The following is an 11,840-nucleotide window of genomic DNA, read 5'->3' as shown; positions in this document are numbered from 1 at the left end:
GAGAAAAAACGTCAATGACGATAGCGAAACATTGATCGGCTGCCTCCTACACACCCCCTACTGTGGATTGAGCCCGCAACCCAGGCATGTGCCCTGACTGGGAATCAAACCTGCGAACTTTGGTGCATGGGACGCTCAACCAACTGAGCTACGCTGGCCAGGACTCATAGTCACCTTTTAATCATGTCAGTAATGCTAGGAAGCCCTTTTTACGGGTGAGGGAAACGGAAGCACAGAAAGGGAAAGCCGCAGGCCCCAGATCACACAGCTGGCAAGGACCTGCGTCTGACGTTGCAGCTGTGACCCCTCAGCCATGTTTTTTAAACCCAAGCCACTCGCACCCCATCCCCTGAGCCTCATGGACACTTCCTTACTTCCGTGCTGTCAACCCCTCACTCTTTTCACTACAGAGGAGACTTTATTTTGTTCTAAGGGGAAAAAGAACACGTATCACTCCCTTAAATGGAAAACCAGTATCATGAATCATTAAAAAGAAAATAACCATAAAAATAAGTATAATGCAAACCACAAAATGGCCCTGGCTTCCCTGGCACACAGCCTGGGGGTTGCAGGCTGATTCCAGTGCCAGGAGGCCTGGGCTCAAATCTCTGCCATTTGCCAGCTGTGGGAACCTGAGACATTATTTACCTTCTCTCTGCTGGGACCTCTCCCCAGGTGGAAAACAGGATGATAAAAGGACCCACCACCCTAACTAGTTTGGCTCTGTGGCTAGAGCCTCGGCCTGCGGACTGAAGGATCCCAGGTTCAATTCCAATCAAGGGCATGTACCTTGGTTGTGGGCACATCCCCAGTAGGGGGTGTGCAGGAGGCAGCTGATCGATGTTTCTAACTATCCCTCACCCTTCCTCTCTGTAAAAAAATCAATAAAATATATTTTTAAAAATGGTGGGACATTTATTAAAAAAAAGATAATTTTTTTTAAAAAAGGACCCACCCTCCCAGGCTGCGGTGAGAACTAAATGAGCTTGTGCACAGGACCCTGAGAACAGGGCCTGACACAGAGAAGGCGCCGTGCAAGTGTTTGTGTTCATTCCTCTCATCACTACGTCACTTTATTGTACTATTTCACTATTACTGTCCAACTGGTGCCTGTTGGAGGCCCATCACCACCACCATGGTTTTTATTATTATTATACACGATGGCCTGCTGAAAGCTGAAGCCCAAGGCCTGCCCTCAGCCCACCAGGCAGCCTGGAGAAGTGTCAGAGACACCCTGACCCCACCTGAGTCTTCCTCATTGGGAGCAAGGGAATGCCCTGGAGAGCTGCAGGGGGAATGTCTCTTAACAGCCTGATTCATCCATATATTTAAAACATTATCTTCATTTCATTTGATTGAGGGATTTTTGGTAAAAAATGTTTTTGATATATAATTCATATACCACACAATTCACCCACTTAGGATGCACAAATCAATGGTTTTTAGTGGGTTCACAGATGTTGAGTAGCATGCAGGGCACTATGAAGGTACATCCAGTACCACAATCAGTTTTAGGACATTTTCATCACCCCAAAAGAAACCCTGTGTCCTTAGCTGTCACCCCTACCCTCCCCATCCCCATCCCTGCCACCACAAATCTGCTTTCTTTCGCTATAGAGGTACCTATTCTGGACAGAAACATAAACGGAATCACACAGTGACCTTTTGGTCCGACTTCTTTCTTAGCAGAATGTTTTCAAGGGTCGGCCATTGCATATCACAGAAATATTTGTTCCTTTCTATGACCAAATAGTATTCTATTGTATGGATTGGCCACGTTTTCATCCATTTGTCAGAGGACAGACATGGTTGTTTCCACCTGTTGACCACTGTGAGCAGTGCTGCTGTGAATGCATGTGCACAAGCTCCTGTGTGGACATGCGTTTTCATTTCTTTGGGGCGTCCTCCAGGAGTGGAATCGCTGGGTCGCGTGGCAACTCCGTGTTTCACTTTCTGAGGAGCTGCCAGATTTTACAAAGCGGCTGCACTAGCCATTCCTACTCTGTGGGCACCCACCTGTGTCCCCCAAGAGCATTCTCCTTATCACCATGGACTACTAGGCCCCTGGTCCCTCCTCTCACCTCACGGCCTCAGGAGTCCCCAGGCCAGGGCTCAGGCTTACCTGTAAGGGGCAGGGGGCTGGAGAGGTGGACCAGAGCAATATCATTACTGTTCTCCTCACTGTTGGGATCCCGAAAGGGGAGATAGCCCCCGTGGTAGATTACTGCCTGAACCCCCATCTGCAGGCCGTGGGGTGAGGCCTGGGCAACAGCGCCGGCAAACACACGCCATCGTGACAGGACCCGGTTCCGCCTACCAGGGAACAGGAGGGGTAAGTGGCAGCCTGCCCAGGAACAACCCCCCCACACACACACCTCGCTGCCCCCGCTACCCTCCTCAGTGCCATGGGGGTCACTTACTCAGGGAAGCAGTGGGCGGCTGTGAGCACCCAGTCTCCGGAGAGCAGGGACCCGCCACAGAGGTGCGCTCCATCATAGCGAAGACTGACTTGCCATGGCCACTTGCCCAGGCTGGTGTCCTGGCCTCCCACAATGCGGTCTACGGGCAGCTTCCTACGGCCACAGTCTGTGAGAGAGGGGAGTCAGGGGGAGTGGGGGCCTGGAAGCCCTCAGGGCCAGCCCTGCCTCAGGAGGTCTGAGAAGACACGACCTGGTCCTTGGAGGACCTAAGAGGATATGGCCTGCTTGGGGTTGTCCGATGGGACAAGGCTCTGCCCTGGGAGACCTGAAGGGGACATGGACCCATCCTTGGGGGACATGGTCCTACCCTGGTCTCAGGAAGAGGGTTCTGAGTGTCAGGGTCTCACCTTGACAGATGGTAGCCAGGAAGCGGCCCCTGGGACAGTCACTGTAAGAAAGGGATGGGGACAGAGAAAAACAGAAAGAGGCCAGTTCAGACAGAGAAGGAAAGTGAGGAAGAGCAGGTAGGAGCGCCTGGGAGCTGCGGGGCCAGGGTGTGTGCCCCCATCTGCCCACTGCCCTCCTCACCACACGGAGATGACCTCAAGCAGCCTCCGGGCGTAGGGCAGCCTTCCCTCGTCCACACAGAAGAAGCCTGACGTGCCGTTGGCACCCGCTGTCCGCACATCCAGCTCCGAGTGGGCCAGTGCCCTGGGCAGGGCAGGGGTCAGGCCTGCTCCTCCCACCCTCCCACTGCCACCCCTCCAAGGGGCACCCCAGTACCTGAGGAAGCCCATCTCCTCACAGCTGAGTCCTGCCACCCTGGCATTGGAGCGCGAAGAGCACAGCAGCCGCCACGTCCCCTCCGTTTCGTCAAAGACTGTGAGCCGAGTGTCTGCTGGGCTGACCTGCACTGCAGGGAGACAGGACGGCCACACGCTCGCCTCCTGCCCAGCCTTCCTGGCTGTGCTCCGCCATGTGTTCTAGTCCGAGTCCCAGCAGGGCTGATCAGAGCACCTCATGCCCCCCACACTCCTGTGTCCAGAAGAGCACGTGACAAATTAGACCCAGGAACAGCCGCCCTGGGACTTCGGCTGGCCTGCTGGGAGCAGGGCAGTGCCTCTTTCCACAGGACTTCCTGAGCTGGCTGCTCACATGCTGTAAGTCTGGGACTTTGCTGGGACATTTGGAAAAAGGGAAACTGTTTCAACCAGTCCCCCAAAGGAATGGTGTGTGAGGCCGCACGTGCTGAGGCCATCTTTGCCCACGTGAAGGGACAAATAAGACAACATAGAGGAAAGCCAAGAGATTTCTGCTAATAGTTTTAAGCTCCTGATGGAGCCAAGCTTGAAGAACCCCCAGGAGTGGTTGAGTTGATCATTCCCTTTTTTCATTTAGCCAGTTTATTTTTTTTCTTCTGTCTTTTGCCATCTGAAGACCCTTGACTAATACATCAGATTGCCAAAATATTTAAAGACATCCTATAGTCTTAAATTTAAAAAAAGAAGAAAGGATAGCTATCTTTCCTGTAGGACTTGTCAGAGCCTTGAGTATATTAAAGTGCATAATTCTCCAAGCAGAGGATGTAGTATTCATTCATTCACTCATTCATTCACCAAACTAAGCTTTAACTAGACTCATACTTCATGCTTAGTCCTAGGAGGGGCGATGCTAGGCACACAAAGATGACTAAGACAGCCCTCACCAAGCCAAAGTCTGGGGTGAGGGAAATAACAATAAATACCACCCAACCAGGCACATCCTCACACGGAGACGAGGCAGGGCAGGGACACACAGGAGGGCTGAACAGCGCCTGGGCGGATTCCTCCTGCCTGGTGCTGGTGGTATTGAAAGCTGTTGTCCTCTCAGCTTCTCACAGGTGGCTCCCCACACATGGCCAGAGGACTCTTGTTCATCCCTAAGCCAGGCCACAGCCCTTAGTCATATTTATTTACGTTCCCCACTCAGTACATGCCGGCTCTAGTTTAGGCAGTGAACAAATCAGACAAAACCCCTGCTCTGTGGCATTCAAAGGCCAATAGGTGAGATGGATAAGGAAAGGCACAGATAAGGAAAATAGATCATGTGTCACCAAAGAAGGGGCCAGGGAGACAGATCAAGCTTTGACAGAGTCAGGGTGCTGGTATGAGCAGTGAGGTTGGGGTGAGGCTGCGATTTTCAATAGCTGGGAAGGAAAGCTTCCCGAGAAGTGGTAAGGGAACGAAGACCTGAAGGAAGTGAGAGAGTTGTGAAGAAAAGGGAGGGGACAGAAAACTAGGCCAAGGGAAGGGAATGCAAGTGCAAAGATTCTCAGGCTGGGGGTGGGGGCTGAGGAATAGCAAGGAGGCTGGAGCAAAGTGAGCGAGGGGAAGATGAGGCAGGAGACAGACTGGATCAATGCCAGGGACTTTGCTTTTACCAGGAGTGAGGTGCTCCTGGAGAGGATCTGAGCCAGGAGGGCTCTGACTGCCGAGGGTTCACAGGCTCCCTCTGGCTGTGTGTGGAGAACAGGGTGGGGGCGTGGGGAGGAGCAGGAGACAGAGGTGGCTGTGATGTCCAGGAGGGAGAGGATGGAGGCTGGGCCAGGGTGGAGCACTGGAGGGGGAGAAGAGTTTCGATTTTGGACAGATTTTACAGGTGGAGCCCGCAGGATTTTGGGGACAATTGGATTAAGGAAAGAGAGGGGTCAAGGGCAATTCCAAGGTGTTTGGCCTGAGCCACTTGAAGGACTAAGCTGCCACTGACAGGGATGGGGAAAGCGGGAGGTAGGTTTGGGGGAAGATCGGCTGTGGGCCTCTCCTTTTCTCCCGCCTCCACATGACTGCTGTTCTGAGAGCACATTCTGGGACCCCGATTCTGGTGAAAGTCACTTTCACAACCTGTCAGGGAAAACCCAGTGAGACCACACCAAGCTGAGCAGTCTTCCCCAAGCCCCACAGATCTGAGCAAGGACTTCCAGGGAGAACCCGGTCCTGCTGAGGACCTACTGTGCACCAGCGCTGTGCTACATGCTCTCCGGCACTGTGCCCGAGGCCACAAAGGTCATCTCCATTTTCCAGATGGGTGAGGGGAAGCTTGGGGAGGCGGGGTGACTTGCCCCGCATCGCCAAATGAGGCAGAGAGGATATGTACTCAGGCCCCAGTGACTCCAAACCCCAAGCTTTTAACGTTGCCCTACACAGCCTCTTAGGCAACTTCCCCTCGTAAGGGTGAAACAATAATAGCACAGAAATAATCATAGTACGTTTCCTGGGGTTGCCCATGGGCTGGCCCCATGCTATGTGTCATATTCTCTCCCATACCATCCCGGGAGGTAGAGACCATTTCTATGCCCATCTTACAGAGGAAGAAACAGCCTCTGAAAGCCTGGGTGAGGGCGGGGGGAAGGGAGGTCTGGAGGTGGTTAATGGGGGGAAAAGGGGACATATGTAATACTTTCAACAAATAAGATTTTAAAATAAAAATAAATAATTTTTAAAAGGAAAAGAAGCAGCCTCAGAAAGAATGTATTTTTCCAGGGGCCTAAAAACTGGCAGAGCCAGGATTTCAAACCAGGCCTGCTGACCTGCATACCCCCTGCTCCTTCTGTGGCTCTAACAGAGACCCTTACTTGTCCCCACCCCAAATACACTCACCCACAGCCCAGACTAAGAGCTTCCTGGCTAATAAGAGAAGATGAAATGCTGCCATTTGCAACAACATGAATGGATCCTGAGAATGTCATGCTGACTGAAATAAGTCAGAGTCAAGAACCATATGATTTCACTCATACGTGGGATATAAAACTAAAAGCAACAAATGAACAGACAAGATAAACAAACAAAAACTCACAGACACAGACACTATGGTAGTTACCAGAGGAAGGGGCTTGGGGGTTAAGTAAAGGGCAAAGGGGTCAAATATATGGTGACGGAGGAAGATCTGACTTTGGGTGATGAACACATGATGCGATATACAGACCATTTTTCATAGAAATGCACACTTGAAGTCTGTAACCAATGTCATCCCGATATATTTAATTTTAAAAAAAAATTGTAAAGGCATTTCCTGGCTTGCCTGCTTGCTTTAATCATGGCCCCTTGCTCTGGGGTTGAGCAGGGGGTTCCTGGCACCTCTGTTGGGTGGTACCCACCGCCCCCTGAGTTCTAAGACCAAGACTTGGATTTGAAATACCAAGTGGGGTGGAGTAAATTCTTATTTTGAAATAAGTGCTCCAGAAATGTGATTTCCAAAAAGCATGAGGTTATAGGAAAACATCACTTTATGATTGTGTTTTAGGGAAGGTGGAGGGGGAAGAAATATAAAATGCCTTATAATTTAGAAGAGTTCAGTGGCCTTATTTTGTGCCACTCTTTCTCTCACTTTTAAATTCTTATTCTCATTTGTATTATTTTAGTCAATGCAAAGTGTGTTCTGGGTCACCTTGTTTGCTTACCAAATTGTCTGATATATTTACAAGTGTGACAACCCCAGAAAAATGAGGCAAGGGCATAGTTTTATTTTTTTGTGGGGATGTTTTGTTTGTTTTTTGTTTTGTAATTTCCCAACACTTTTTGAAAACCCCAAGTATAGCTGAAGGGCAAGGGTGCTGGCACTGGCCTGAGCTGGTCAGAACTGTGGCCTGTTACCTTCCGTTCAGTGAAGCCCAGGACAAGTCAGTTCATCTTAGCGGTTTGTATTTGTGCTCATTCATTAAGCAAAGATGTCCTGCCCTAGCCAGTTTGGCTCCTTGGATAGAGCATCGGACTGCAGACCAAAGGGTCCTGGGTTCGAGTCTGGTCAAGGGCACGTATCTAGGTTGCAGGTTTCTCCCTAGGTTGCAGGCTTCTCCCAGGGCCTGGACCTGGTCAGGGCACATGCAGGAGGCAAACTCTCCCTCTCTCTTCTACTCTCTCTAAAAAATCAGTGGAAAAATATCCTCAAGTAAAGATTAAAAATAAATAAATTCCTGAGCACCCACCATGTTCAGGACACTGTCTGGGGCAGTAAAAAAAAATGCCCTTCCCTCCTAAAATTCTCCAGGAGTAAATAATCCACTGTGAGTGTGAGGAGAGTTTTACCCGGGCAGCAGGATGGCCATGGGCTTGGGGAAATGCGGCCTGGGAGTGCCGGAAGGCCTTGCTCAGGGAAGTTAAAGCCAGTGTTTACCTAGTTGGCTGAGAGCCAACCCTGCCTGGATCATTATGTCCTCTAATTCTCACCCCGAGCTTACAGAGGAGAACATGGAGACTCTGCCAGGGCCCCCACTTGGCAGTGACACTGCAGAACTCTGAAACCTGCCTCTAGGTATGAGCTGGAAAGAGGTGGGTGAACAAAGGCTATAGTGCCAGGAGGGTCCTTCAAGGGTGCGAGAGTGCCAGGGGCAAGTGTGAAGTGAGGGCGTAGAAGAGTCCTCGCTGGGAACCCAATGGTGGTGGGGAGCCATGGAGGGACTTGGCAGGGGCATGATCCCTCTGCCCTGCCCCTGATGTGACATGTGGTCTTGGGCAAGTCAGTGCACTTCAATGGCCTCAGTTTCCCCACCTGGGGTGATGAAAATAGCTCCAGCTTCACCAGGCTATTGTGCAAGGGCCACAGCCAGGGCCTGTGTGAGCATATGTGAGCCCTCACTCTGGCAGCTCCCGTTTCTTGAGGAGCCATAGCACATAGAGGTCCTGCATAAGAGCTGAATCCAGCGGCCGGGTTCCAGACCCCAGAGCTTACTAGCTCTGTGACCTGCAGCATATCGCCTGGCCTTTGTGTGCCTCCGTTTCCCCATATTAAAATGGGTGTTTGTGAGGATTTAATGAGTGGACACCTGTAGAGCCCAGGCCTGTGCCGGGCACATGTAAGTGCTGCTATGACGACTAGCACTGATGTTGGCTTCCCTTGTCTGGATTTTCATTTCTTCTCTTAATGTGAGCTGAGTCCTTTATGGAAGTAGATGAGGCGCATGGAACTGAAAAAGATATCCCATCACACAACTTCCCCTTCCTTCCTGCTGTCCTGGACCACGAAAAGGCAGCTTGGAGTTGGCATTTGGGGCAGTTCATTCATTCATTCCACAGTGATCTTCTGTGCCTGTTATCAGTGTGGTCATTCTCTCCTGCCTGCTGCAGACACTTCGCTATCAGGCAAGTCTAAGAGCTACTCCTGGTCCCATCACTGACCAGCTGTGTGTCCTCTCTGGTCCTCACTTTCCACATCTGTGAATGGGGATAACAGAAGCTACCTTCTAGGAGAGCTAGAAGAGCTCACTGGTTTCATACCGTGCCTCTCAGACATGTTTTGTCTACGCTCTGCAGTTAAAAACAAAACAAAACAAAAAAACCCAGCTTTCCATCGTGATGTGGCCTTGAACTTATGTTTTCTGAAGCAAACCATGCCATGGCTTTGAGCCTCAGTTTCCCCATCTTTAAAATATGAGAGTGGGGGAATAACACTCCCACAGGAATAACAGTCCCACCCTCATAAAACCAAAATAAAAGATTAGCAAGAGTTTTCTTACTGAGAAAGACTCATTCAAATATTTTCTAGTCTCATCTACTTCATACGTTTTAAAATCCGATTTTCCACTCACTGATTTAATTTTATGATACATTAATGGGTAACACATTTAGAGTCTGGAAAACACTGGGTTAGACCAGTGAATTGCTTTCAGCAGCACCTGGTCCAGACAAGCACTCGGCACGACTGCATTCATCCCAACCCCCTGCATGAAGCTCCCCCAGCACAGGTTCCTTCCAGGCGCCCCAGAGGGCCCTGCGTTACTCACCCGGATACAGTGGCTTCTGATCACTCCTGAGTAGAACGGTCACTGCAGAGAAGGCAGAGGTGAGGGCAGGTAGGCTGGGGCCGCAGGGGCAGGGGAGGGTAGAGGTGCAGGGGGCTGCTCTCACCAATGGCCCAGGACGCTGCCCCGATGCCTGTCAGGAGCAGCAGGGTCCCTGCAGTGAGAGCTGCTACCTTGGATCCAGAACAGCATGGCACAGTCCGGCCACCTGCAACAGAGACCATGCTGGGGCCACTGCCAGGCCATCCTCATCAGGGTGGGTCTGGGCGTAGGGCCAGCTCGGTCTCCCCCACATGTCTGAGCCTACCAGGCCCAGTTGGCAGGGCTGCCTCTGCCCTGCAGCGAGGACGGCCAGGTGTCCAGTTCCTCAAGGATTGCAGCTGGGAAGGGGAGTGGCTGGGACAGCTGCCAGCCTCACTGCCGGCACTCCTGGCATTTCTCCTCCCCCAGTGACGCTGCTTTTAGCTCCGTCATCACATTGGGACATCTCTTCCTGGACCTCTCACTTCTGCTAACTTTCCCAGACGTTCTTGGAGCCTCTTGGGGGCTGTGACTCCTGACCTTTGCTCCCTTGGCAGCTTTCTTCCCTGCTGCTTGGCATTCCCTCACTGCCTCATTTCTCTCCAATGTTCCAGACCCTCTGGCCCTGGGTACCAGACTTTCCCCACAGGACCCAGCTCCAAGGTCAAGTTTGCCCCTGGAGGTTAAGAACTTAAGTTTGAAAACTTGCCAGCCTCACTTATAAGTACTAACCTTCCCCACTCTTAGCTGAGACCTTGGACAGGTGACATCACCTCTTTGAGCCTCAGTTTCCTCACCTGTTTAATGGGCATCCACCTAGTACTCACCTCTACAAATAATACTTTTAAATAATAATAGCCAAACTTTTTATCAGATGCTTATTACGCTCCAAGTACTGCTCTAAATGCATTAATTTATTCAGTCCTTATCTCAGGTATGAGTCCCATTTTTCACATAGGGGAAACTGAGGCCCAGAGAAGGATCACATGCCTGAAGCGACTCAGCTAGCCAGAGTCAGTGCTGGGTCCTGGGAAGCGGGAAGATTTGGAGCTGGGGCTCAAATGTATAACCACTAAGCCATGCGACCTCTCCCTGTACATAGTCCCTGGCATATAGCAAGTTCTCAAAAAGTGCCTTTCCATCATTAAAGCAGTGTGGCCTGGCAACTCCCTTCACCTCCGTGGGCCTCAGTCTTCTCATTGGTAAAGTGGAGCCTTATTCCTCCATTGTCCCGTTGAGCAACTGCTGTGTCCTGGGTGCCATTCTAGGCTCTAGGGACACATCTCAAATCAAGACGGATGAGATGCTGGCCATGGGGCTCACATTCTCATGTGTGTAAGGTGAGAGGGAAGTAAACAAGTAGACAATAAATGGACTTGATAAGTTCCAGTTGTGGCAAAGACTAAAGAAATAATGCATGTTGGGGCAGCAGGGTGCTCAAGGAGAGCCTCCCTAATAAGTGATTTTTTAAAAATACGGGTTTGTGTTGGGTTTTTGTTTGTTTTTTATTGATTGATTGATTGAGAGAGAGAGAGAGAGAGAGGAAGAGAGAGGGATAGAGAGATAGAGAGATAGAAACATCAATGAGAGAAAGCTCTTTGATCAGCTGCCTCATGCACGCCCCATACTGGGAATCGAGCCTGCAACCCAGGCATGTGCCCTGACCAGGAATCAAACCAGTAACCTCTTGGTTCATGGGTCGATGCTCAACCACTGAGCCACACAAGCCCGGCCCTAATAAGTGACTTTTGAGCTAAGACCTGAAGGGTGAGGCCAGCCATGCAAAGATCCTAAGGAAGAACACTGGGCAGAGGGAACAGCATAGTCAAAGGCCTTGAGGCAAGAATAAGCATGATCTGTTAGAGGCAAGAGAGGCCACTGATATGGCCGGAATGGCATGTACTTGGAGAAAACAGTGGAACCAAAGCTGGGCCAGCCAGGGAGGCCTGGGACCTGAGGAGAAGATGGATTTTATTCCTTGTACAGCAGGGCCCCTGGGGATTAAAAGCCAACACCTTTGCTAGGCATTTCAGAAGGAACAAAGAGAAAAGGCTGCTGAAAGCCTTCAGCTGGGCCTGGCATGTGCCTGACTGCCCTTGGCATCTGCAAGGCACTCCCAGGGCTAGAAGAGACCCCGTTCTCTCATCTGTGGCATGGTCGTCTGGCCAATAGGCACAGGGCCAGCCAAGCACCCGGAACAGAGCGGAGAGTGTTTCAGGACCTTCCTGGGATGGGCCACTGTCTGGGTGTCTTAAGAATGTGAGAGCCCAGCATTCTCGTCAGGCACGAGAGAACACTCCCTCCCTCCAAAGAGGCCCAGCTGGCAGACCTCGCCATGTCTCAGGAGGGTCTCCCAGGCCCACTCCCAACTCTGTACCCAAGCATTGTCCTGGTTCTGGAGGGCGGTCCTGGTTCCTTAGTTTTCAGCCGCGCTCTGCTGTGCCTACTAAGGCAGGAAGCTGCCACCCATGTCTCCGAGGGCGAGAGGAAGAGACTCCTTCCATGCCCTCTGGTTCAGGGGACTCAAGCAACCCCCAAACAGGTGCCTCTGGCGGACAGGCAGCGCCCTCGCTCTGAGAGAGGGCCATCCTGGTCGTGATGCTATGGAAGCCACAGGCCTTTGAGAC

The 11,840-nt window shown here is 51.3% G+C and overlaps 1 protein-coding gene across 3 annotated transcripts in view; it reads right to left on the bottom strand.

The window, feature by feature from the left end:
• Positions 1-11,840, bottom strand: part of HPN (hepsin) — a 17,638-nt gene that overhangs the window by 1,704 nt on the left and 4,094 nt on the right. For 2 of the 3 annotated variants that reach the window (XM_006764967.1, XM_015564760.1), the window contains 7 exons: positions 9,299-9,400; positions 9,175-9,216; positions 3,204-3,333; positions 3,009-3,131; positions 2,828-2,868; positions 2,421-2,586; positions 2,123-2,313 (listed from right to left, as the gene is read on the bottom strand). In XM_006764967.1, coding sequence (XP_006765030.1) covers positions 2,123-2,313; positions 2,421-2,586; positions 2,828-2,868; positions 3,009-3,131; positions 3,204-3,333; positions 9,175-9,216; positions 9,299-9,400 — 795 coding nt within the window. The remainder of the gene's footprint in view (positions 1-2,122; positions 2,314-2,420; positions 2,587-2,827; positions 2,869-3,008; positions 3,132-3,203; positions 3,334-9,174; positions 9,217-9,298; positions 9,401-11,840) is intronic. The other variant, XM_006764968.2, reaches the window with a different exon arrangement.

The sequence above is a fragment of the Myotis davidii genome, unplaced genomic scaffold (genome assembly GCF_000327345.1).
Source record: "Myotis davidii unplaced genomic scaffold, ASM32734v1 scaffold681, whole genome shotgun sequence".
Lineage (NCBI taxonomy): Eukaryota > Metazoa > Chordata > Mammalia > Chiroptera > Vespertilionidae > Myotis > Myotis davidii.
Note: the sequence above shows the minus strand (reverse complement) of the source record. Positions and strands in the feature narration are given on the sequence as shown.